The following is a 25,522-nucleotide window of genomic DNA, read 5'->3' as shown; positions in this document are numbered from 1 at the left end:
GAGGGAGGGGGAGAGAGACACAGAGAGAGAGAGGGAGACAGAGAGAGAGGGAGAGGGAGAGAGACACAGAGAGAGAGGGAGACAGAGAGAGAGGGAGAGACGGAGAGAGAGAGAGAGGGAGAGGAGAGACGGAGAGAGACACAGAGAGAGAGGGAGAGAGACACAGAGAGAGAGGAGAGAGAGACGGAGAGAGACACAGAGAGAGAGGGAGAGAGAGACGGAGAGAGACACAGAGAGAGAGGGAGAGAGACACAGAGAGAGAGGGAGACAGAGAGAGAGGGAGAGAGACACAGAGAGAGAGAGGGAGACAGAGAGAGAGGGAGAGGGAGAGACGGAGAGAGACACAGAGAGAGAGGGAGAGAGACACAGAGAGAGAGAGGGAGACAGAGAGAGAGGGAGAGAGACACAGAGAGAGAGGGAGACAGAGAGAGAGAGAGACAGACAGAGTGACAGTCGTCCTCCTCTGTTCCTCCAGGTGATCAAGGCGGGCGGTTGCTCAGCGTGAACGCCGTCGCCGAGGGCGGAGTCACGGCGGCCGACCTCACCCGGGCCAAGTAAGACCTGCAGACTCTCCCGGGACCCCCGTAGACCCTAAACAACCCCAGCCTGTCTTTGTGTGAACCAGTAGAATTCAATCTGTCCTACATGGGTTCACGTGAGACGAGTTCATCTTGTAAAGTCGCTGGAGATTAATGGTCGGGACGGAGCCGATCCGGTATCCGGTTCCGCAGCGTAATCCACGGGTCGGAAAATTCCGGTCCACGAGCCTCGTCTGGGATTCCCTGCCGCTGCCCTGCTGGCTGGCTGCAAACCGTGGACTGGATTTCCTGGGTCTCGATGAGACGCGGAGTAATGAGTCAGGGAATCCATTCCACGGTTTGCAGCCAGCCAGCAGGCTACCTTTAATGACTGTGTTGTGCAGGGCTCAGCTCCAGGCTCAGTTCCTCATGTCGTTGGAGACGTCTGAAGGTCTGCTGGAGGCCGTGGGGGCCCAGGCCCTGGCCGCCGGCTCCTACCACCCCCCCGAGGAAATCTGCAAGAACATCGACAACGTCTCCCTGACCGACGTTGCCAACGTGAGACGTTGCGCCGTCACGCCTTTCCGCCAGGCTTCGGATCACACGAGTTTATATTCTCTAATTAAATACGACGCCGTGTTTGTTTCCAGGCGGCCAAGAAGTTCGTGTCGGGGAAGAAGACCATGGCGTCGTCTGGTAACCTGGCCCACGTCCCCTTCGTGGACGAGATCTGAACCTCGTTCACCTCGTCTTGGGTCTCGATTGAAGCAGAATTTGTTTCCTTTGCATCGGGGTAAAAAAAAAACATGGTATCATGCCCCCACCCCCCCCCTCGGTACCATGCCCCTCCCCCCTCAGTACCATGCCCCGCCTCCACTCGATACCATGCCCCACCTCCACTCTGTACCATGCCCCTCCACCTCTCGGTACCATGCCCCGCCTCCACTCTGTACCATGCCCCGCCCCCCTCGGTACCATTCCCCGCCCACTCTCGGTACCATGCCCCTCCCCCTCGGCACCATGCCCCTCCCCCTCTCGGTACCATGCCTCCCCCTCATCGGCACCATGCCCGCCTCCACTCGCACCATGCCCCTCCCCCTCTCGGCACCATGCCTCCCCCTCGGTACCATGCCCTCCCCTCTCGGTACCATGCCCCGCCCCCTCAGTACCATGCCCCGCCTCCACTCGGCACCATGCCCCCCCTCCACCCTCCCCGGTACCATGCCCCGCCCCCCCTCAGTACCATGCCCCGCCTCCACTCGGCACCATGCCCCTCCCCCTCTCGGCACCATGCCCCGCCCCCTCTCGGCACCATGCCTCCCCCTCGGTACCATGCCCCTCCCCCTCTCGGCACCATGCCCCGCCCCCTCTCGGCACCATGCCCCGCCTCCACTCGGTACCATGCCCCTCCCCCCCTCGGTACCATGCCCCTCCCCCTCCTCACCTGTCCACATTAACTTGTATAGCTGATGTAAAATAAGGAATAAATTCTATCTACCTGACGGAGTCGTTCGCTGTGACTTCAATATCGCAAAAGCCTCATTGTTGTAATTAGACGCTGAAAACTGCGTTTAATTAAGTTTCTGTGTTCCGTTAATTTCTGGTTTTTATTGTTCACGTTCGGCCGACAGACTGTGACTCCTGCTGCTCCTCCACATTGTGGAGATTATAGTTTGATTCTTTTATTTCAAATCTTTTACATACATTTTAAAGGTTTATGTGCGACAGTGTTTACGCTGTAAACTAGTGAGAAACAACATTTGTGTGTGAGAAATGACGGTAAAGGAATCTTATCTAACATCTACTAATTCTAAAATGTTCTAATGGAAATGCTTCTTGGCAGCCAGCCAGGTTCAGTCACATTTTATTTCATGAAGCTGGAGGATTTCAAATAAACTTTATTTAAAGTTTGTTGGTTACAAATCAGTCCAATTCACACTTCTTAACTGCAACAGCAGCAACAAACCTCCTCCTCTTCCTCCACTTCTCCTCCCTCCCCTCCTCCTCTTCCTCCACTTCTCCTCCCTCCCTCCTCCTCTTCCTCCACTTCTCCTCCCTCCCTCCTCCTCTTCCTCCACTTCTCCTCCCTCCCTCCTCCTCTTCCTCCACTTCTCCTCCCTCCCTCCTCCTCTTCGTCCTCTTCTCTCCACCTTCCTTCTCTTCCTCCCCCTCCTTCCTCTTCCTCCTCAGGTTCCGCTGAACAAAGACGTTTTCCAGCAGGTCTCAACTCTTCATCTGATCCATTTCTATACATTTGTTGTTTCTTTTCCTGTTGAACTCACTGGAACGTCGTCGTCCAGATTCTGGAGCCTCAGGCAGCAGAACCATGACGAGTTCAACCACGTCGTCCCAGATAGACGACTTATTATATTAAGTGTATTATTTGTCACATTTACACATTTTTAGCCACTTTTCCAAAGGAACGATGTGTATTTATGTGTAAAACTACATTAATATTCATTCTCGGTCACTGAGATGTTACAAATAATTCACTTCTAATAAGTCGTCTCTCTGGGAATCGTCTAATGATGAAACCAGTTGAACACATCGACTGAAACGAGTGACTTTATGAGTTTTTCTTTGTCCATTTGGGGCGTCGATGCCTCAACGTCAGTATAAATGAAGATCCGGTTGTTGTTATTTACATGTTTGTCAATAAGCATGAGAGGCGTCGTCACATTAAATGAGCTCGTTTAGAAAAACGGCCCGCGTGGAAATGTTGTTTCCGTTTCTCTCGGCGCTTCCAGCTCGTCTCGCAGACAAAAGTACATTTTCACTTTTCAATATAGTGACATTTGTGCTTCGTTAGATTTGCAATTTTTATAGAGGAAAAAAAAAAGACAGCAGTTTGTCATTTTTAAACAATTTAAAAAAAACTACCCTCAAATTGCAGGAGGGTGTTTGTTTGATCTCTTGGTTGTAAATGTTTAAGAAACTCACTGGAGGGAAACTCTCGTTCTCACCACCAGAGGGCGCACTCGTTCAGATTTAACCCAGAAATCTCATGACGCCACTTTCTGAGGTCAATTGGAAAGAAAAAGATGATAAAATGATCAAACACATCATCAGTCGGACTTTTGTTCATTCTGTCAGAGACCTCTGACCTCTGACCTCTGACCTCTGACCCCCCCGGGTCAGGCCCTGGAGGGCCGGCTGAGGCGGCGCCTCAGGCTGCGAGCGGCGAGGAGCAGCAGCAGGCCGGCGAGCAGCTCCAGGCCGTACGACGCCCAGGCCAGGAAGAAGGACCAGCGAAGGAGGTGCGGACGTAGGGACAGGTCCTCCTGCCCTACCAGCCGCTCCGCCTGGTGGGAGTACACCACGTACAGCGTCGTCCCGCTCAGGGTCAGGACGCCTGGAGGACACAAGGCTAAAGGTCACAAGGTCACAGACGACAAGGCCTCAAGGTCACAGACAAGTTCACAGGCAAAAGGTCACAAGGTCACAGACGACAAGGCCACAAAGTCACAGACGACAAGGCTCAAGGTCACAAGGCTAAAGGTCACAAGGTCACAGACGACAAGGCCTCAAGGTCACAGATGACAAGTTCACAAGGCAAAAGGTCACAAGGTCACAGACGACAAGGCCACAAAGTCACAGACGTCAAGGTCACAAGGTCACAGACGACAAGGCCTCAAGGTCACAGACAGCAAGGTCACAAGGCTAAAGGTCACAAGGTCACAGGTAACAAGGCCTCCAGGTCACAAGGCTAAAGGTCACAGACCACAAGGTCACAGACGACAAGGTCACAAGGCTAAAGGTAACAAGGCCTCCAGGTCACAAGGCTAAAGGTCACAAGGTCACAGACGACAAGGTCACAAGGCTAAAGGTAACAAGGCCTCCAGGTCACAAGGCTAAAGGTCACAGACCACAAGGTCACAAGGCCTCCAGGTCACAAGGCTAAAGGTCACAAGGTCACAAGGCCTCCAGGTCACAAGGCTAAAGGTCACAAGGTCACAAGGCCCTCCAGGTCACAAGGCTAAAGGTCACAAGGTCACAGACCACAAGGTCACAAGGTCACAGACAAGTCATGAGTTCCTGGATCCATCATGACTCTTCAGAACCGAGACGCCCAGTCGGCACATTTTCCCGGCGTTGCCGTTGGAAACCATTTATTTTCATTTCATTTCTCTGCTGCTGGTTTTTCAAAGGAGAATTAAAACGGTTTACTGCGACCCCCCCCCCCCCCCCCCCCCCCTCCCCCGGGGGGCCACAAGGTGAGGCTGTGATGAGGAAACGACGTCTCGTTCTTCAATCCACTGGAGCTCGATGAGAAACGACACGAACAGGAAACGGACTGACATCGTGAGACGGTTGAACTTCAATGAACCTGGAAGTTCAACGACGTCACTGGTCGCTACTTTAGCAAAGAAAGACAAACGACCAGCAGAGGAAATAGAACAGGAAGCCAGAAAAACAACAACAACAACAACGACAACAAAAGCCCCGCGAGACGAAACGACGCCCTTCCGACTGTTTAACGGTGGGAAAGAAGAACGAGACCGGAAAACCATTAGAGGAATTAAAATCATCAGCTGTTTACTGACTGAGGTGTGTGTGTGTGTGTGTGTGTGTGTGTGGTGTGTGTGTGTGTGTGTGTGTGTGTGTGTGTGTGTGTGTGTGTGTGTGGTCAGTAACAGGCCGTAATGTGAACCCTGCTGACTCAGCACGCTCCTCGCTGGGTCAGACGGTCAGAAGACGGCTCTAATCGATCGGCGCCGTCGCTTCATTTCACACGTCGTCATGTGCAGCTCGTTTTCGGGGGGGGTCACAATGCACAAGGGGGGGTGGGGGTAGAGGGGGGGAGGTAGAAGGGGGGGGGGTCGTTTCAACCTCCTGACCAGTCGTTTTCTGTTTTAAACCTGAGAAATATTCCCCCTGATGCCAGATGTGACGAGAACATGATGAGGGGGGGGGTGGGGGGGTAGGGGGGGGTTAGAGGGGGGAAATTGGGTAGGGGGGTAGAGAGGGGAGGTAGAGGGGGGGTTAGAGGGGGTAGAGGGGGGGAAATTGGGTGGGGGGGTAGAGAGGTAGAGGCGGTTAGAGGGGGTAGTGGGTAAGTGAGGGGGTAGAGGGGGGGAAATTGGGTGGGGGGGTAGAGGGGGTAGTGGGGGTAGATTGGTTTGGGGGGTAGAGGGGGTAGAGGGGGGGTCAGACCCAGGCAGGGGGTCAGGAGAGGAACTCTTTCCCCAGGAAGTAACTTCATTACTTTAAACATCCAGACTTCGCGGCTCCACGACGGTTTGTAACACAAGTTCCTCTGGAGAAACTTCACTTTAATCCACTAACTAACCAGGTTAGCATGAGGACCTGCTAACTAACCAGGTTAACATGAGGACCTGCTAACTAACCAGGTTAGCATGATGACCTGTTAACTGACCGCTGCCACGGGTTACATGACTTTTCCACTGTGGTTCAACCTGCGTCGCGCTCGTTCTTCACACCTGAGCTGGGAGCCTTTGTAGCGTCACACCTGGAACCACCTGGAAACACCTGCAAATCACCTGGAACCACCTGGAAACACCTGCAAATCACCTGGAACCACCTGGAACCACCTGCAAATCACCTGGAACCACCTGCAAATCACCTAGAATCACCTGGAACCACCTGCAAATCACCTGGAACCACCTGGAATCACCTGGAAACACCTGGAAATCACCTGGAACCACCTGCAAATCACCTGGAATCACCCATAACCACCTGGAATCCCCTGGAATCACCTACAAATCACCTGGAACCACCTGCAAATCACCTGGAATCACCTGGAATCACCTGGAATCACCTGGAATCACCTGGAACCACCTGGAATCACCTGGAACCACCTGCAAATCACCTGGAACCACCTGGAATCACCTGGAATCCCTTCTATTTCTGCCCAAAAGCCCAGTTTGTGTTCCCGTTGTCTCTGCAGGTCCCCCAGCAGAGGCTGCAGCTCGCAGGACGACTGATCTGAGTGGAGGCAGGTAGAGGAAGCAGGTGAAGGAAGCAGGTGGAGGAAGCAGGTGGAGGAAGCAGGTGGAGGAAGCAGGTGGAGGAAGCGGGTGGATGAGGCTGCGTGACTCACTGCAGACGAAGAAGTAGGAGGCGGCGGCGGTGAGGAGCGCCGGGCTGCGAGCCAGAGAGCTGACCAGGCCACAGATCCCCCCGAACAGAACCAGAACCAGGCTGAGGGGCAGAACCACCGCGATGGCACCGTGCATATCTGAGGACAGACGGGTGGAGGAGGAGGTGGAGGATGATGGAGCATCTGTTGTTCACACATCGTGAACAGGAGCTTCAGACTCACTCAGCATCTGCTGCTCAGACTCGGAGTATCTGGAATAGTCGGCTGAGAAGGAGTCCATGAAGACGGATGACGTCCCGCCTGAGACGAGGAAATAACAAATAAATCACTTCACCCATTTCTTTAGTTTGGCTTTTAACTCTGTCTAGTGTATTTACTCTGTACGCTCTGCTTTTATGAATCTCTGGAAGCTCCACCAACCTGCAGCACCGTCACTCCTCCACCAGCCACACCTGTTTTATTTATTGTTTGTTTTATTCTTGTATTTATTTCTTAATGTATTGTTTTTATAGCAGCACTTTGGGTACTGGGTTATTGTAAAGGGCTGTACAAATAACATTTGATTGATTGATTGATTGATTGATTGATTGACTTATAGATCGAATAATGAAACTTCATCCGCCAGTGAAAATTCTTCATGTTTTAGTAATTCAGTTCATTTCAGTTAATTTCTCTTGGACTTTTAACATTGAAACTATAATTCTACAGCTGATTTATAAGAAGTGCGGATTTGCAGCAGTTAAAAAAATACATATATTTGCTGCAAAAAGACGCAAATAAATAAATAATAAAGAGTTTCAGTATCAGTTGAAGGTTGTGGGCGTGGTGGTGACCTCTGGTGACCTCTGGTGACCTCCAGACATCAAAGCGCATTACATTATTTTCCCCTTTTTTTTCTTATGCATGTTTTTTTTTTTTTTTTTTTTTAATATGTGAACCTGCGTCTGCAATGATAAATTCTGATTAAACAAGATGTAAAGGCTCCGTACCTTCGTTGATGCTCCACAGTCCCGAGTGGGAGCTCAGGTTCTCCAGGTCCGACGCGTTCGTCGGGTTCAGTTCTATGAGGTACCAGTAGTTGGTTCCGATGGACGTCGCCAGGAGGGCGAAGCTCAGGATCCCGCTGCAGCCCGCAGCGACCACCAGCTGGCCGAAGCTCAGCCTCATCCTGGACGGAGGCGCGAGGAGGAAGGACGATCACCTCCGTGGAGCTCGTGCGTAAAGCTGGAGACGGTCTGTCGGTCACAGACACACCGAGGGACGAGGAGGTCTGGAGGCGGCGGAGGAGCACCGCCCGTCTGGAGCCGCAGCTCGGCTGCTGCCCGGGGGAGACCGGGAGGAACCGGGGGAGACCGGGACGGACCGGGGGACACCTGACGGACCGGGGGAGACCGGGAAGGACCGCGGCTGCGCTTTTACGCACGGAGCGGGAAAAAAGGCGCAGTGAAGATTCCAAGACGTTTCCAGTGAGATGATGTGAGACAGCAACGATGCACGCGCTCCTAAAGTATTTATATGTGTGTGTGTGTGAGAGAGAGAGGGAGAGAGAGAGCGAGAGAGACAGACACACAGAGAGAGAGAGAGACAGAGACAGAGTTTATATATTAAACACCAGAAATGAACACTGATACTGTGAAATCTAGAATCTCAGAGGAAACATGAAAGAGAGAGAGAGAGAGCGAGAGAGAGCGAGAGAGAGGTTCGTGAAGCAGCGACACCTTGATTTATTTGGGTTCATTAAAAAAAACAACACATTAAATCCTCCTAATATTATGAGCACGACTGGAAATACTGGATAATTAAACCGTTTAGAGAACAAACAGTTTCCTGTATTATGGAAAAAAGAAGAAGAAGAAAACACAATAAGAATAATAAGTTTATTGAGGAGAAACAGGGAAAAACGCTTTAAAGAACAAAGACACACACACACACACACACACACACACACACACACACACACACACACACACACACACACACACACACACACACACACACACACACACACACACACACACACACACACACACACACACACACACACACACACACACACACACACACACACACACGTGTCACTCCTCTCCCAGGGCGGTCTTAATGATCTGGCCTCTCCTCTGCTTCGCCGCCTCCTCCAGTCTGGACATCGCCTCGTTGCAGTTTTTCTTCTGTTGGTCAAACAAACAAACAAACAAACAAACAAACAAACAAAGCAGGAATCAGGGAGGATCTGCTCTCAGAGTGACGGAGGTTGGATCGTTCACCAAATCCAGAAGCAAACGTGCTCATGTGGACGTTGGGATTTTCTAGTTTCTCTATGAAAGCAAATTGGAACGACTGGAATGTATTTAAAAATGTCTTTCAATTAAAAAAAAGAGAGAGAGAGAGAGCGAGATATATATATATATAGAGAGAGAGAGGTTGAGCGAGCGAGAGAGAGAGAGGTTGAGCGAGCGAGAGAGAGAGAGACAGAGAGACACAGAGACAGAGAGAGAGGTTGAGAGGGAGAGAGAGAGAGGTTGAGAGAGAGAGAGAGAGAGAGAGGTTGAGAGGGAGAGAGAGAGGTTGAGAGAGAGAGAGAGAGGTTGAGAGGGAGAGAGAGAGGTTGAGAGAGAGAGAGAGGTTGAGAGGGAGAGAGAGAGAGGTTGAGCGAGCGAGAGAGAGAGAGACAGAGAGACACAGAGACAGAGAGAGAGGTTGAGAGGGAGAGAGAGAGAGGTTGAGAGAGAGAGAGAGAGGTTGAGAGAGAGAGAGAGAGAGAGAGGTTGAGAGACAGAGAGAGGTTGAGAGAGAGAGAGAGAGACAGAGAGAGGTTGAGAGAGAGACAGAGAGAGGTTGAGAGAGAGAGAGAGAGAGGTTGAGCGAGAGAGAGAGAGAGAGAGAGAGGGAGAGAGAGGGAGAGAGAGAGGTTGAGCGAGAGAGAGAGAGAGGTTGAGAGAGAGAGAGAGAGAGGTTGAGAGAAAGAGAGAGAGAGAGAGATTAAGCGCAGAGGAAGAATCTGAGCGCAGAAATGATTCTTGAGCTCAATCTCAAGTTTTTCTTTGCGCAATTTTAATATTTCCTCAAAATGCCGCTAGTGTCGCTTTGCACTATTCATTTTTTTGGCGCTCAAACTTTCCCATCGCTCGCTCAGAATCCTGGCAGGAATAGAACAGAACCAGTCCTCTGACAGTTTGGTTGGTCGAGTCATCGCACAATCCGAAGGTCGCAGGGGCGATTCCCCGTCTCCCCCTCTTCTTATGTCAAAGTGTCCTTGAGCAAAACCCCAGATCGCTTCTCCAATGGACGGATTGTGCACTTTGCATGGCAGCTGTCGAGATGTGTGATTAAAAATGTGCAATCCTCAAAAAAAAAGAAGCCAACGTACGATGATGGACTTGTTCCTTTCCTTCTGCAGCCTGAAGATCTCCTCCATGCTCAGGTCCTCCACCTTCTTCTTCAGCGAGATGAACTGGCAGGACGGAGAGTGAGTCTTGTGCTCCTTCCTGGTGAAAGACGAGAGCGAAAGACCACTTTTAACTGACGTTGTTCTCTTTTTTTCCTTTCTAGACGAGGACGTCGGTCTCTTTCTTCCTCGCAGTGGAACAGACACGAAACATTAAAACTCTGGAATTATTACAAACTGAGGCGTTTGACAAAAAAAGTCAGGTGAGTCGTGGGAAATTATCACATTTCGCATTATTTTCTAAAAGAACCTTTGCTCTCACAGCGACAGTGTGTTGCAGAGTAATCCTGTATAAATACTCTTCACCACTAGAGGGCAGCACAGAACGTTGCCGGTGAAATGTAAAGTGACAGACGTCAGTGTGGTTCATCTCCACCTCCTGCTACCATCTTGTATCAAAGTACTGTGTCAGTGACAGTGATGGAGAAGTTTTTGAAAAGGAAGAATGATTTAGAGGAAGTTCACAAAAAAAAAAAGTCTAAATTAGTTGTTTGTTTTTTTCCCCCTTCTTCTATAATGGGAGGTTTTTGGTTGTTTTTTGTTTTCTCTTCATGTCATTTCGATTAAGTTAAAAAAAGTCTAAATTAGTTTAAAAAAAAATAATTCTATAATGGGAGTTTTTTTTATTGTTTTCTCTTCATGTCATTTTGATAAAGTAAAAAAAAAGTCTAAATTAGTTTAAAAAAAAATAATTCTATAATGGGAGTTTTTTTTATTGTTTTCTCTTCATGTCATTTTGATAAAGTAAAAAAAAAGTCTAAATTAGTTTAAAAAAAAATACATTTTCTTCTATAATGGAATGTTTTTTGATTGTTTTTTGTTTTCTCTTCATGTCACTTAGATTAAGTTAAAAAAAATGTCTAAATTAGTTTAAAAAAAACATTTTTTCTTCTATAATGGGAGTTTTTGGGTTATTTTTTCTTGTTTTCTCTTCATGTCATTTAGATTAAGTTAAAAAAAGAAATTGGGAAATACTTTGTTTCTGGATTTACTGGATTCCTGTTGATAAAACTGTGATGAGAAAGACTTTATATTGTTAATAGAGGCTACAGAGTTTAAACTTTAACATTTTCAGGTGGAGGTGTGACTCCAGATGTTTTACTAAGACAAAAGTGTGTCTCGGCTCAAAGAAGGTTGAAAAACACTGTGATATTTGACTTTATAAGCTGCTTCCTGCCGTCTCTGTGGTCGAGGAGAAGGTCAGGTGGCTCCGGGTTCGACGGAGAGAGAAAGGCGAGTTTCACCGGGCTCTTACTCGGGGTCGTCCTCCGGCTCCCAGCCCTCCAGCTCCTTGAGGCAGAAGAAGCACATGGCGACGTCGGGGCTGTTCTCCGTCGGAGTGTGGATGAAGCCGGCTCTGGCCATCTGGAGGGAGGAGGGAACACAGACACGGGTTGGAAGAGGTCGTGAAAAGACGAGTTAATAGAGGATCAACAAGCACGAGTGTCGCTGCAAGAATCCATCTGAATTAAACTGTTAAAAACGTCAATTCACGAAACACCACTGATTCTCCTGATCGACTTGAAAGTGTTGCAGAGAATTAATAGAGGAAACAATGATTTGGTAAAATGTCTCAGAACTGCAGTTATCATCAACAGGAAGAGGCTGGAGCGGCTTCCAAAGGGGTCCCAGAGGCAGGAGAAACAAGGTGAAGCAGCTTTTAGTTCCCCCCTCCTCACCTGTGGAACAAACTTCCTCAGTCGTTTTAAATCACACTTTTATTTTTTTTACCACCGTTACAGAGTGACAATAAATAATGATTATATTAAAGTTGTTAATTTATTTATTCTCCTTTGTTTTAATATTTTTCATCTTAAATGTCTTGTGTGAATTGCTGAATTCCTTTATTTCCCCATGAAACACAGTATTGCCTGAACGGTGCTATAAAAAAACAACTTCTGTACTAATAACATAGAATAGAACAATAATAACGTCACTTCCTGTCGACTGATTTAACTCATGTATAGTAGAAGGTAATATTATGTCAAAAAAGGAAAGTAAGCATACATCGCGATAACAGAAAAACAGTAAAAGGCGAAGCTGCAGATTGAAAAGTCAGATTATTTAGCATTCTGAAGCTAACTGTTGCTATGCTAACCAACTCGCCTTCTCCGGAGTGCACGAGCAGTCCTCGTCGAACGGCCAGCCCTCGAACGTTTCCAGCCGGTTCTCGAAAAAGTACAACTTAAAAGCTTCTTCCTTGAACATCTCCATCGTATCGACCGTTTTAAAAGTCCTTTGCGGCTCCGTGTAGAATTTTATCCAGGGCAGACCAGCCGAAGGTTGTTTTTAAAATCTGAGCGCCCTCTTCTGATTGGCTGCTTTCTTCTTCGCGGGATTCGAAGGTGCTGCTCACTGCCGCCACCTGCAGGCCACATTGAAGAGACTGAAAACGTAAGTCCGCTTAAAGATATTTTAACGTAATTAAAGTAAGAAAAAAAATAATTCTATAAGAGACATTTTCCCGTGAGTCAGTGTTTTTTTTTGGTAAAGAATTTTGTTTAAAAAAAATACAAATAAAGCAAAAACATTCTCGCTTCCTCTTTGGTGCTCACGGGAAATGTCGTACTTCCGGTTACTGGTTAAAAAACGGAGGCGCGGAACTGAGAGTGTGTTTTCGTTCCGTGCACATCCGGTCCAGAACAGACCGGAGTGCGGATTAAATCAACATTTCAACATTTCAACCGGACAGCCGTGCGTCGCCCGCCGATGGACGGACGATGCGTCATTCACACGTGGACTCAGTTTGGCTTCTCGGGCTCGTGCGCCGCAGCCAAGCTGCTGGTGCGCGAGCCTCACGTGTTCGTCTGCGACGGCAGCAGCCGCGTTTACGTGTTCGACAGCAGAGAGAGGAAACTCGCGGTGAGTCGACTGCTGCTCCCGGTTTCAGTGAAGAACGAGGGGGGGGTAAGTTGAGCGTCTGACGGCGGCTCTTCTGCGCAGGCGCTGCTCCACCTGCCCGCTGCGGCCACTGACCTGGTGGAGGACCAGGTGGAGGACCTCCACCTGCTCTACGTCGCCTGCGCGTCCGGGGTTTATTGTGTCGACCTGCAGCGTCTCCTGGACAGGTACTGAGGACCAGAGTGTCCAAGTCTTCACGGTCTCATGTGCTGCTACTGTCAACATCCGGTCTACTGAACAGCTTCTGATATTTTGCACTGCGCTGTTATTTTATATTTCATTTTATTTTATTCTATTTTCTTATGTATATACTTATTTATTTATGTATGTCGGCACCAGGGTAGACGGCAAAGTAAGAATTTCATTACACTGTGAAACCTGGCTTTTACTGTTGAAATGATAAATAAAGCACCTTGAACTTCCGGTCTACAGACGCTGGACGTCCAGGAGGAACTGACCGACTGTCGGTAGTACCAGGGGCACAAGTGAAAATTGTTGAATATCTGTAATAATGCATCTATTAGGGAGGCTGAGTGAGGACAGGAGTCACCCTGGGACAGCTCACTGCAAACCTCCAAAAATACTCTAAACTGTATATATATATATATATTAAAAGGCTCTTTATGTTGGTGCTCATGTGGACTGTCCACCACAAGGACAAGCTTTACAATTCAAAGGTTATTATGGCACTTTAGTTTGTTTTTTAAAATTTCATATTCTCTTTATACTTCTTTATATATATATATATATATATATATATATATATATATTAACTGTATTTGTCTTTTATGGTTCTGTGGTTTGTGTCCATCACTCTGGCTCTCTGGTTGTTTTAAAGGGTTTTATTCATAAAGATGGATTTAATTGACAAATTGGACAGAAGAATTAAAAAACTTCTCCACCGCAGTGTTTCACTTCTCTGACAAGTACATTTTTACAACATTCAGGTTTTTCACAGTCAGTCTTATCTTTTGATGCTGTCTGCAGGGCGGAGCGCTCTTCCTCCTCCTCCTCCTCCTCCTCCTCCTCCTCCTCGTCTTCTGGTCCCGCCGAGCTGAACGTCTCCGGCGAGTCCCTGGTGGCGGCGGCGTCGTCGTCTCTGCTGCTGGCCGGCTCCGTCCTCGTCACTCTGGGTGAGACGGCGTCGTCCTGGCTGCTGACGCTGCATCAGACGCGTCCCGGCGGGTGTGAGACGCTGCGGTCGCTGCGTCTCCCCGCCGTCCGTCTCGACGGGGCGACGAGGACGAGGACGAGTCCCGTGCTGATCTGCCTCCACCGCGGCGACGCGGCGCCTCCACCTTCACCTCCGCCTCCACCTCTGCCCCGCCGCCACTTCCGCCTCCAGCCGGCGTTCTTCAGGCTCCTGTTCGGGGCGGAGGCCGCCCTCGCCGGCTCGCCGGTGATCCTCTGCGGCCTGCCGGACGGACGCCTCGTCTCCCTGCCGCTGCGCCTGCCGGCGTGGCGCCCCGGGCTGCTGCACAGCCTGGAGCAGCCGGTGGTGGAGGTGGCGGCGGCGGCGGCGTCCCCCACCGGGGAGCCCGGGCGGAGTCTGGTGGCTCTGGGCGAGGGGGGGCGGCTCGTCCTGATCAGGGCGGCGGAGGAGGAGGAGCGGGAGGGCGGCGGCGGCCGCCTGAGCTTCACCGAGGCCTGCGTGCCGGCGCCGGCGTCCTGCGGCCGTGTGGACGGACACTGTCTCTACTACAGCACCGGGTCGGACCTGCTGGCGCTGGACCTGTCGGGGGGAGGAGGGGTGGGAGGAGGGGGAGGGGTGGGAGGGGGGCGGGACGCTGCCGCCGCCGCCCTCCGAAGCCCCACCAGTCTGAACGTGTGCAGAGTCGTCGCCCTGGCCGAGGCGCCGCGCTGCAGCGCCGCTGGCGGCGTCCAGCTCCTCGCGCTCTCGGCCGCCGGGCGCCTGCAGACCGTCGACGTCCTCGCCCGGTGGGCGGAGCCGGGGCCCGGCGTGGCTCCGCCCACTCCGGAGGGCCACGGGCTCGGGGACCTGCTGTCCGCCATCGGCCACGTTTGTGGAAGGTACGGCTGGCGGCGTGCCGCTCCTCGCCGTCTTCACACCTCCGTCAGCTGATGATGTTGTCCTCTCTTTCTTTTTTCTTTTCTTTTCTTCCTTCCTTTCTCTCTTTCTTTTCTTTCTTTCTTTCTCTCTTTCTCTTTCTTTCTTCCTTTCTTTTCTCTCTTTCTTTCTCTTCTTTCTCTCTTTCTCTCTTTCTTTCTCTCTTTCTCTCTTTCTCTTTCTTTCTTCCTTTCTTTTCTCTCTTTCTCTCTTTCTTTCTCTCTTTCTCTCTTTCTCTTTCTTTCTTCCTTTCTTTTCTCTCTTTCTTTCTTTCTCTCTTTCTTTCTCTCTTTCTCTCTTTCTCTTTCTTTCTTCCTTTCTTTTCTCTCTTTCTTTCTCTCTTTCTCTCTTTCTCTTTCTTTCTTCCTTTCTTTTCTCTCTTTCTTTCTTTCTCTCTTTCTTTCTCTCTTTCTCTTTCTTTCTTCCTTTCTTTTCTCTCTTTCTTTCTTTCTCTCTTTCTTTCTCTCTTTCTCTCTTTCTCTTTCTTTCTTCCTTTCTTTTCTCTCTTTCTTTCTTTCTCTCTTTCTTTCTCTCTTTCTCTTCTCTTTCTTTCTTCCTTTCTTTTCTCTCTTTCTTTCTTTCTCTCTTTCTTTCTCTTCTTTCTCTCTTTCTCTCTTTCTCTCTCTTTCTTTTCTTTCTTTTCTCTCTTTCTTTCAGGGCGTCTCATCTGGAAACTGTCCTCAAGTCCAGGAATCAAACCCTGAAGCACCTGAACCAGGTGATGAATGTCACTTTGCTGCAGGCCGGAGGCGGAGTTGGGGGAGGGGCCGGAGGCGGGGTTGGGGGAGGGGCCGGAGGCGGGGCGTCCATCAGGTGCCGCGGCAGGACGAGCTGGACGCGCCTCCTGCAGGACCGCCGCCTCACCCTCACCTGCGTCCTGGAGAACCGCAGTCCCCTGGACCTGGACGGCGGCTGGACGCTGAGCCTCGCCGTCCGTCCCCCGTCCCCCCCGGCCCCCGCCGGGGGACGGAATCCCTCCCGGGGCTTCTCCTTCCCGCTCCGCCGCCTCCCGTCGGGAGCGTCCCTGGAAGTGTCCCTGCCGCTGGCGGAGGCGGGCGACGCCCACTTCCCTCTGACGGTGAGCTGTTCGCTCGTCTTCTCGCTCGCCGGCGTCCAGCTCGTCCCGGGGGACGCCGGGACGGACGCCGGCGGGAGCCTCGGCGTCCCGCTGAACACGCTGACGGTGGACTGGCTGCACGGCCTGCAGGTCCCCGGAGACGTCGTCCACGCCGCCGCCGGCGTCTCGTCGCATTTCCTCAACCGGCGGGACGGACGGGGAGACGGAGACGGAGACGGCGCCGGCGCCGCCCGGCCCCGCACGTACTCGTCCTGCGTCCGGGTCTCGTCGGCTCTACTGAACCGGACTCTGGCGCCGGGGAGCGCCGGGTCGGAGCGCCGGGACCTCCGGGCGTCTCTGCTGGACTGGCTGCTGTCCGGCGGCGGCGGCGGCGGCGTGGAGACGGAGCGCCATGGCGACGGCGGGAGTGCCGTCGTCCACGGCCGGGCTCCGAACGGCGCCGCCGTCACGCTCTCTGCAGCCGAGGTGAAGCTCGCCGGACGGATTTGTTATTCGCCGCCATTTTTTTTTCCCCACGTTTCTCAGCGGGACCGTTTCTCATTGGCTCTGCAGGTGGATGAGGGGGCGGAGCCTCTGCCCGCCGTCCAGCTCCGGGTGGAGAGCTCGTCTCTGGCGGCGGTGTGTGGACTGCATCACGCCGCGCTGCGCCGGATTCAGGTACACACATACACACACACACACACACACACACACACACATACACACACACACACGCACACACACACTAATTCCTGTCGTTCGTTCTCAGGTTCTGCTGCAGAACGTTCCGGAGGAAACGTCCTCGTCACCGATCCAGAGTTCAGGATTGAGACGAGCGCTGCAGAGAGCCCAGGTGAGTCGTCGCCATGGCAACGGGCGAAAACTCACAGTGACCTCGACGAGTTATTGGTCAGTTTAGATCTCAAGATATAGAATCCAATAGAAAAGGTGCTTTTTTTAAATCATATTTAATTCCAAATAGAAGATAAATAGAAGTTTCACAGTTTTAATTAAATGAACATTTAATAGTCGCCGTGTCCTGAGCCGTGTTTCGTTTCTACTTCCTGTTATGTGACCAGATGCATCAGACCCGGATCTCGGCGGCTCTCGCCGGCGCCGGCGGCCCGACGAGCCGCCGCCTCCTCGACGTTTACAGAGAACTGAGAGAAAATCCTCTCCTGGTCGTTTAACGGCGACGCTCAGTTTCCTGTTCCTTTATTCCTTCCACCGTCGTCCAGCCTGTCGCTTTCGTCGGCGCCACGTGAGGAGAGACGCCTGGATCCTCCTCCAGGTCCTCCTCCAGGTCCTCCAGGTCCTCCAGGTCCTCCTCCAGGTCCTCCTCCAGGTCCTCCTCCAGGTCCTCCAGGTCCTCCAGGTCAGCCGGATCCACGTTTTCTCACTTTCTTTCACTCGGATGCGACCAGAGGGGAAGTTCACGTCATTACAGTGATTTTATTTCTGAAGTGTGACATGTGGAGGAGTGAGAGTCACACCGGAGCTCCACACCTCCACCTGCACCTCCACCTGCAGCTCCACACCTCCAACCAACTGTTAGACTGCCTGCGAAAGAAAAGCATTTTGTGACGACTCGCCGGTTCTGAGGAAGACGTTTCAAGCAGCGTCTGAGATTTTCTTGACTTTTTCTTGTTTCATTTGATTTTCTTCCTTTTTCTTTTTCTATTTATCTTCCTTTTTCTTGACATTTTCTTTTTTGTTTAATTATTTACATTTTTTTCTTTCTTTTTCTTTTTCGTTTAATTATTGAAATGTTTTCTTATTTTTTCCTTTATTTCTTTATTTTCTATTTCTTTTCTTTTTCTTGTCTCTTTTTTCTTAAATCTTTTTCTTGTTTCTTAAATTTTTTTCTTGGTTTTTTCTTTTCAATTTCTTTTTCTTGACATTTTCTTTCATACATTTTTTTCTTTAATATTTTTCTTGGTTTTGTCTTGTTTTCTTAAATTTATTTATTTTTCCTTTCTTAATCTACATTAAACATATCTTACTCAGACAACATGGAGAAGAATATATATTTTGATATTTTATCGTTGCAGTCATCAAAGAATAACCTTTAAAGAATTAAAGCTTATTCTTAGTTGTAAAGAGAAGTTTAGTCCGGCAAGATTCCAACATGAAGAAGACGACAGCGCCCTCTGGTGGCCGGAGGCCGGAAGTGACCGGACCAGGTGGAGGAGGAGAGACTTGGTTTGTTTCACTTTTCTTCTATTTTAGTGGTTTAAAGAAGTTCAGCTGTTTTCATTCACACTTTTCTTCTGATTGTAGAAAATGTTTAATTATTTTTAGCCGCCGTAACCATTTAATGTTCTGTATAACGATTTTACTCTTCTTTATTTATTGTTTTCCGAAAATGTGCAAAAAAGAGGAAACAGACGGTGTGAATTTAAATAAGACTCCATAAGGCTGATCCAGGTTTACCTCCTTCACATCTTCATCGTTGCAAATCACACAAGATTGATTTATTGTTCCTAATTGACATGATTGTAGTTTTATCTTCAACCCAAATAACAAAAACGGAGGATTTATACAGACGCAGGTTTTATTTGACTGGAGGATAAAAATGTTTGAGCTGTTTTGCCCTTTTCTTTATTTTTTTAGTTGTATTTTTTAACCAAGATACAAGAAATGATAAAAAGAATTATATTTTCCCAGATGAAACGTCGTCCTGGGAAAAACTGCTAATGATGACAAATGATGTGGAGAGGAAGACGATGGAGAGGAAGACGATGGAGAGGAGGATGATGGAGAGGAAGGTGATGGAGAGGAAGAGGGTGGAGAGGAAGGTGATGGAGAGGAAGAGGGTGGAGAGGAAGGTGATGGAGAGGAAGAGGGTGGAGAGGAAGACGATGGAGAGGAAGACGATGGAGAGGAAGAGGGTGGAGTGGAAGACGATGGAGAAGAAGAGGGTGGAGTGGAAGATGATGGAGAGGAAGAGGGTGGAGTGGAAGAGGGTGGAGTGGAAGACGATGGAGAAGAAGAGGGTGGAGAGGAAGATGATGGAGAGGAAGAAGGTGGAGAGGAAGACGAGGGAGAGGGTGGAGTGGAAGACGATGGAGAGGAAGGGGATGGAGAAGAAGAGGGTGGAGTGGAAGACGATGGAGAGGAAGGGGGTGGAGTGGAAGACGATGGAGAGGAAGAGGGTGGAGAGGAAGACGATGGAGAGGAAGAGGGTGGAGAGGAAGACGATGGAGAGGAAGAGGGTGGAGAGGAAGGTGATGGAGAGGAAGAGGGTGGAGAGGAAGAGGGTGGAGAGGAAGACGATGGAGAGGAAGAGGGTGGAGAGGAAGACGGTGGAGAGGAAGAGGGTGGAGAGGAAGACGATGGAGAGGAAGAGGGTGGAGAGGAAGACGATGGAGAGGAAGAGGGTGGAGAGGAAGACGATGGAGAGGAAGAGGGTGGAGAGGAAGGGGATGGAGAAGAAGACGATGGAGAGGAAGGTGGAGAGGAAGGTGATGGAGAGGAAGAGGGTGGAGAGGAAGGTGATGGAGAGGAAGAGGGTGGAGAGGAAGAAGGTGGAGAGGAAGAGGAAGGTTCCAGGTCAGGTTCTCCGTCTGGAGTTCTCACGTTCTTCCTGTTTTAACTTCACCTGATCAAAGGAAGAAGAAACGAAAACCAAACGATGCAGATGTAGAACTTTATTTTCTATCTTCTATCGCTACGTCACAGAAGAAAGAACGAGACGTAGAAAACGAGTGTAAAACAATCCAGGAGGAAGAAACGATCCCGGACGAGTCGCCTGGTTGAGGTTTTTTTTTTTTTTTTTTTTTTTTTTAAACCGACAAGATGGAAGAAGTTGAGCGTCGGCCTCACGTCAATACTCCCAGAGGGCGGCGCTGCTGGGGGCGTGTCCGTCGCCCTTCAGCGTCCCCCCCCGGTCGCCACGCAGGTAGCGCCCGTCCTTGGCCCGGATGGCGAGGCGGCGGCGCTCCAGCAGCTCCAGGGCGAAGGCCTCTGGCGCTTCGCCGTCCCAACACACCAGCCCGGAGGCGCTCACGTACCAGAAGCGCCCGTCGACGCCTTGGAAGAGAAAATAAAGAGATAAGAGAAAATAAAAACTCTTTTTTTTCTTTAGCTCAGCAGGCTAGCGCGTGATGCTAATAATACCAAGGTCGTGGGTTCGATCCACACAGTTTTTTTTGCCCCCAATAGAGAAATTCAGTTCTTTTTTTTAACGCTCACGTTCTTGCGTAATGACGAAGGTGTAAAACCCAATTTTTTACTCAAACTAGTCCAGAAGAAGTCGGGTTTCTGATGAAAGCTTCCATTGCTAGCGCAACATAGCACGTCTGTTCGATTCTCGCACGCGGCTCTGAAAGTTTCGAAGCTCTGTAGTTAAACTGAGTCAACGCGGTATGAACACACGCAACCGGAACGTCGTAACAGGACGAGACGACACACGACACATTCCTCACTCCTGGTTGATCACCAGCATCCAACAAACCAAACTAGAGGAAATAATCAACTATCTGAACCGAGGAACAAAAACACAACACAAGAACAAACCAACACACACAATAACCCTCGATAACCTCCAGCAACACATAACCTGAACTCCCATCATGCCCTGCAGCGACCACCTCCGTGATCGCTACAATACTCTTCACCACTAGAGGGCAGCACAGAACTTTGCCGGTGAAATGTAAAGTGACAGACGTCAGTGTGGGTCATCTCCACCTCCTGCTACCATCTTGTATCATTTTCAAAACTCGTCTTAAAACCCATTTTTATTCTTTGGCTTTTACCTCAGTGTGAGACTCCGCTCTGGTTTTAGTGCCTTCGTTTTTTATTGTTTTAACTTTTTATGTTTTGTTTATTATTTTACCATCTGATTTTTATTGCTTAACTTTTTTACTGTTTTTATTGTTTTAATGTTTTTGTTTTGCCTCTTATATTTTTATTTCAACGTACAGCACTTTGTCTCAGCTATGGCAGCTTAAAGCGCTTTATAAATAAAGTTGAGTTGTATCAAAGTACTCTGTCAGTGACAGTGATGGAGTGAGTAAAAAATTTAAAAAGACATTGGGAAATACTTTTTTTCTGTATTTACTTGATTCCTGTTGATAAAACTTTGATGAGAATGACTTTGATGTCTTTGATGAGAATGACTTTGATGTCTTTGATGAGAAAGACTTTATATTGTTAATAGAGGCTACAGAGTTTAACTTTAACATTTTCGTGTGGTGATGTGCCTTGAGATTTTTCCAAAGAAAAAAGTGTCTTGGCTCAAAAAAGTTTGAAAAACACTGATGTAGAAGGTGGCGAGGTGGGGGGAGGGGGGGTCGTGACCTTTGATGTGGTAGGCCCCGTCACTGAACTCCAGGGTGAAGATGTCGTAGACGGATCGGCTGGCGTCCAGCGTGTTGGAGTTCTTGTGGCGGCAGACGAAGCCGTTCTCTCCCCTCAGGATCAACATCGGCCGGTTCAGCAGCTTCAGGATCAGCTGCTCGTCCTCGCCTGGTGGCAGGAAGTGCAGGTCAGAGGTCAGAGGTCAGGGGTCAGGGGGGGAAAACCGGATCGTCGACTGAAGCCGTGACACAGAAGAGGAAGTTCACCTATGGAGTCGCTGACGGCAAGTAACTGGCCGTTCTTCTTGGCGCAGATGTATTTTCCATTGTGAGCTTTTACCGCCACCTTGTGGCCGAGCCACTCCACTGCAAACAGGCTGTTGGCAGACCTGGGGGGGGGGGGGGGGTAACTTCAGAGAACTGGAGGAGCAAATTAACCACTGAGGGAGAAAATACTGAAATGAAAAGACAGAATTTTAGGGAAAATCTTCAGATCACAGCAACATTGATTCTCCCCTCAGTTCTGTTTTATTTTTAATTTTGATGTTCTGGGAGATTTAGGACTAGTTAGTGGTGACGGTTAGCGGTGAGGATCAGCGGTGAGAGTTAGCGGCGACGGTTAGTGGTGAGGATTAGCGGGGAGGGTTAGCGGGGAGAGCTAGCGGTGACGGTTAGCGGTGACGCCTAGCGGTGACTAATCGACAACATGTGCAAACAAACTATTTAAAGGCGAAACCACAGCTGAAAGTCCAGCTGTATCTCTCGTGTCTCGGCACCGAGGACGACCAGATAGGAGACGTGTCCCTCTGGTTCCACTCCTCCAGGTCTGACCTTTGACCCTTGCGGCGGTGGCGGTAGCGGGGTACTCACACCTGGGTGGCGGTAGCGGTGGGGGTAGCGGTAGCGGGGTACTCACACCTGGGTGGCGGTAGCGGTGGGGGGTAGCGGTAGCGGGGTACTCACACCTGGGTGGCGGTAGCGGTGGGGGTAGCGGTAGCGGGGTACTCACACCTGGGTGGCGGTAGCGGTGGGGGTAGCGGTAGCGGGGTACTCACACCTGGGTGGCGGTAGCGGTGGGGGTAGCGGTAGCGGGGTACTCACACCTGGGTGGCGGTGGCGGTAGCGGTAGCGGTAGCGGGGTACTCACACCTGGGTGGCGGTGGCGGTAGCGGGGTACTCACACCTGGGTGGCGGTAGCGGTGGGGGTAGTGGTGGCGGTAGCGGTAGCGGTAGCGGGGTACTCACACCTGGGTGGCGGTAGCGGTAGCGGTAGCGGGGTACTCACACCTGGGTGGCGGTAGCGGTGGGGGTAGCGGTAGCGGGGTACTCACACCTGGGTGGCGGTAGCGGTGGGGGTAGCGGTAGCGGGGTACTCACACCTGGGTGGCGGTAGCGGTGGGGGTAGCGGTAGCGGGGTACTCACACCTGGGTGGCGGTAGCGGTGGGGGTAGCGGTAGCGGGGTACTCACACCTGGGTGGCGGTAGCGGTGGGGGTAGCGGTAGCGGGGTACTCACACCTGGGTGGCGGTAGCGGTGGGGGTAGCGGTAGCGGGGTACTCACACCTGGGTGGCGGTAGCGGTGGCGGTAGCGGTAGCGGTAGCGGTAGCGGTAGCGGGGTACTCACACCTGGGTGGCGGTGCTCTGCAGGCCCCCGTGGGCCACCAGGGCCCAGTACGTCCCCTGGCTGCTGCGGAAGCTGCACTTCTTGGTGTCCCGGTCGATCTCCATCTGAAACGTCTCCGTGTCCGTCTCCTCGTCCTGATTGGCCGCCAGGCTCACACCTGGACCGGGACACAGCGAGACAGACAGGTTACTGCCGGACAGGACAGGAAGTGACAGGCTGAGACCGAGACAATAAGAGCATTTAGAGCAAAAAAGGTTGTGACTCATCTTAGCCTACTTTCCTTCTTTCCTCTCCTCTCTTCTCCTCTCTTCTCCTCTCCCCCTTCTCCTCTCCTCTCCCCCCTTCTCTTCTCCTCTCCTCCCTCCCTTCCCCTCCGTCTCTCCCCGTGACCCTTTGACCCCCAGAAGCTCCGCCTCCTGCCCTCAGCCCACCTCCGGCCTCTTTGCCCTCCTCACAGCAGGGCTCTGATATAATCACCCCCCCCTCCTCACCCCCTCCCCCCATCTCCCCCTCCCTCCCCCCCCATCTCCCCCCCCCCAATAAAAGAATAAAGGGAGAGCAGGAAAAGAGGGTTTTATGGTCAACACGTCGCAGGATGTTCAGATAATTAGCGGCGGCTTGAGGAACCGCGGATGATCAAACACGCAACATGCTCTTATTGTGAAATGTTTTGCATGAATTTATTCGATTATTCACGTCTGAACCGTTTAACATCCCGACTGGGACAAAAGTGATGGAAGAAAATACTTATTTCCATTTTTCCTTTTTAAATTTTATTTTAGAAAAAATAGAGATTTGAAGTCACTTTCAAGCGTTTCTTTTTAAACGGAGTGATGAAGAGGAGGGAAACACGTTCTGGAATTAATTGATGATCTTTCAGTTCAAAATGACAAAAATCACAATTATTCACCAGAATCGTTTCACTTCAGTGGCTTTTATTTTCCTAACAACTGAAATAAAATAATTCTCTTTTTGCCAACTTTGAAGGAACGTTTGTAACGCGTCTCTGCGAAACTCCCAGATTCTAGTTATTAATTATGATCATGTTTCTCTTCATTTAAACGCGACAGCTCAGGTCCGTCTGATCTTCTGGGTTTCCAACGGCACAATGAAACGGTGGGAAAGTGCAGAGCTGCTACTGATTCACTCTGGGTGATATTGACATTAAGGCGAACCAGCAGCTGTGTAGAGGAATCTGGTAAACATTGTACTTGTACGTCGTCTGCAACGTCAGCAGTTTATTTCAGCAGGTCTCTTCTTGCTTCTTCCTCTTTTTCATCTTCTTGACGTTATTTTATGTCTCTTTTCTTTCAAAATCTACTAAAATCCAGATAATAGAGCATCTTCCTCTCACTGATGTTATTTCATTTAACAAACGGATCTACGCTGGGCCTTATATATATATATATACATATATATATATATATATATATATAAGTCAGGAAGATGTCGATTGACTAGAAAAGCAGTGATCAAACACCAATCATCGGTAACGTTCCCTCTCCTGGTCACGTATTTATCAGGAGGCGTTTTCAGTGTAAATAATAAACATCAGCCGGCATCAAGGGCAGTTAAAAAAAAAATAGAACTGATTTGAATTAAATTGAATTGAAATTTTAAATGTGTTGGACCTTTACTGTTGTTCTGGTTGTGATTTGCACCGAGGCTCATTCCATCCCAGATGGTCATAAAAACGGTGCTTTAACGTGATAATCAGTCGTTTACATTTGTCTTCACTATTAAATTAAAAGGCAAAACGGATCCTGCTGCTGCGTTTTGCTACTTTATTCTACGTCTCTTGTCGTTTCGCTTCACGACGGCGTTTTAACGTCCCTCTGAGGCCTTTTCTTTGCTCCGATTTGAACCGTGAGCGTTGAGATGAGCGACAGGACGGCGAGGTGGCAGGACGGCGAGGTGGCAGGACGGCGAGGCGGGAGGACGGCGAGGCGGGAGGACGGCGAGGCGGGAGGACGGCGAGGCGGCGAGGCGGCAGGACGGCGAGGCAGCAGGACGGCGAGGCGGCGAGGAGGTGAGGCGACAGGACCGCGAGGCGACAGGGCGGCGAGGCGACAGGGCGGCGAGGAGGTGAGGCGACAGGACGGCGAGGCGGCAGGACGGCGAGGAGGTGAGGCGACAGGACGGCGAGGCGGCAGGACGGCGAGGAGGTGAGGCGACAGGACGGCGAGGCGACAGGGCGGCGAGGAGGTGAGGCGACAGGACGGCGAGGAGGTGAGGCGACAGGACGGCGAGGAGGTGAGGCGACAGGACGGCGAGGCGACAGGACGGTGAGGCGGCAGGATGGCGAGGAGGTGAGGCGACAGGATGGCGAGGCGACAGGACGGCGAGGAGGTGAGGCGACAGGACGGCGAGGAGGTGAGGCGACAGGACGGCGAGGAGGTGAGGCGACAGGACGGCGAGGAGGTGAGGCGACAGGACGGCGAGGAGGTGAGGCGACAGGACGGCGAGGCGGCAGGACGGCGAGGAGGTGAGGCGGCCGGTGACCACGACGCTTTAATCACCTCATTCTCACTTCTTACCAGAGCTTCA

The 25,522-nt window shown here is 50.6% G+C and overlaps 5 protein-coding genes across 5 annotated transcripts in view; 2 read left to right on the top strand and 3 right to left on the bottom strand.

Moving 5' to 3' along the window:
* The window catches only part of uqcrc2b (ubiquinol-cytochrome c reductase core protein 2b), a 9,353-nt gene extending 7,701 nt beyond the window's left edge, over positions 1 to 1,652 (top strand). The window contains 4 exon segments of the mRNA XM_080517760.1: positions 442 to 490; positions 493 to 554; positions 923 to 1,076; positions 1,169 to 1,652. Of these exon segments, the coding sequence (XP_080373886.1) occupies positions 442 to 490; positions 493 to 554; positions 923 to 1,076; positions 1,169 to 1,252 (349 nt within the window). The 3' untranslated portion in view covers positions 1,253 to 1,652.
* Positions 1,653 to 3,652: 2,000 nt separating this feature from the next.
* tmem235b (transmembrane protein 235b) lies at positions 3,653 to 7,746 on the bottom strand (the record flags this gene model as incomplete). Its single annotated transcript, XM_080516936.1, has 4 exons — positions 3,653 to 3,870; positions 6,580 to 6,717; positions 6,802 to 6,879; positions 7,569 to 7,746. The coding sequence occupies 4 exons, from the start codon at positions 7,744 to 7,746 to the stop codon at positions 3,653 to 3,655; spliced, it is 612 nt and encodes a 203-aa protein (XP_080373062.1).
* A 908-nt stretch (positions 7,747 to 8,654) lies between these two features.
* On the bottom strand, positions 8,655 to 12,238 carry birc5a (baculoviral IAP repeat containing 5a; the record flags this gene model as incomplete). The annotated part of the gene is made up of 4 exons (XM_080517754.1): positions 8,655 to 8,747; positions 9,947 to 10,064; positions 11,280 to 11,389; positions 12,131 to 12,238. 4 exons carry the CDS (start codon positions 12,236 to 12,238, stop codon positions 8,655 to 8,657), a joined length of 429 nt encoding a protein of 142 aa, XP_080373880.1.
* Positions 12,239 to 12,733: 495 nt separating this feature from the next.
* On the top strand, positions 12,734 to 17,240 carry faap100 (FA core complex associated protein 100; the record flags this gene model as incomplete). The annotated part of the gene is made up of 8 exons (XM_080516935.1): positions 12,734 to 12,886; positions 12,968 to 13,092; positions 13,873 to 13,882; positions 13,980 to 14,956; positions 15,651 to 16,536; positions 16,624 to 16,728; positions 16,820 to 16,903; positions 17,130 to 17,240. The coding sequence occupies 8 exons, from the start codon at positions 12,734 to 12,736 to the stop codon at positions 17,238 to 17,240; spliced, it is 2,451 nt and encodes an 816-aa protein (XP_080373061.1).
* Positions 17,241 to 19,876: 2,636 nt separating this feature from the next.
* fscn2b (fascin actin-bundling protein 2b, retinal) lies at positions 19,877 to 23,241 on the bottom strand (the record flags this gene model as incomplete). Its single annotated transcript, XM_080516932.1, has 5 exons — positions 19,877 to 20,082; positions 21,352 to 21,519; positions 21,618 to 21,739; positions 22,976 to 23,132; positions 23,238 to 23,241. The coding sequence occupies 5 exons, from the start codon at positions 23,239 to 23,241 to the stop codon at positions 19,877 to 19,879; spliced, it is 657 nt and encodes a 218-aa protein (XP_080373058.1).
* Positions 23,242 to 25,522: the final 2,281 nt, after the last annotated feature.

Source organism: Blennius ocellaris (genome assembly GCF_963422515.1).
Source record: "Blennius ocellaris genome assembly, chromosome: 21".
Classification (NCBI taxonomy): domain Eukaryota; kingdom Metazoa; phylum Chordata; class Actinopteri; order Blenniiformes; family Blenniidae; genus Blennius; species Blennius ocellaris.
Note: the sequence above shows the minus strand (reverse complement) of the source record. Positions and strands in the feature narration are given on the sequence as shown.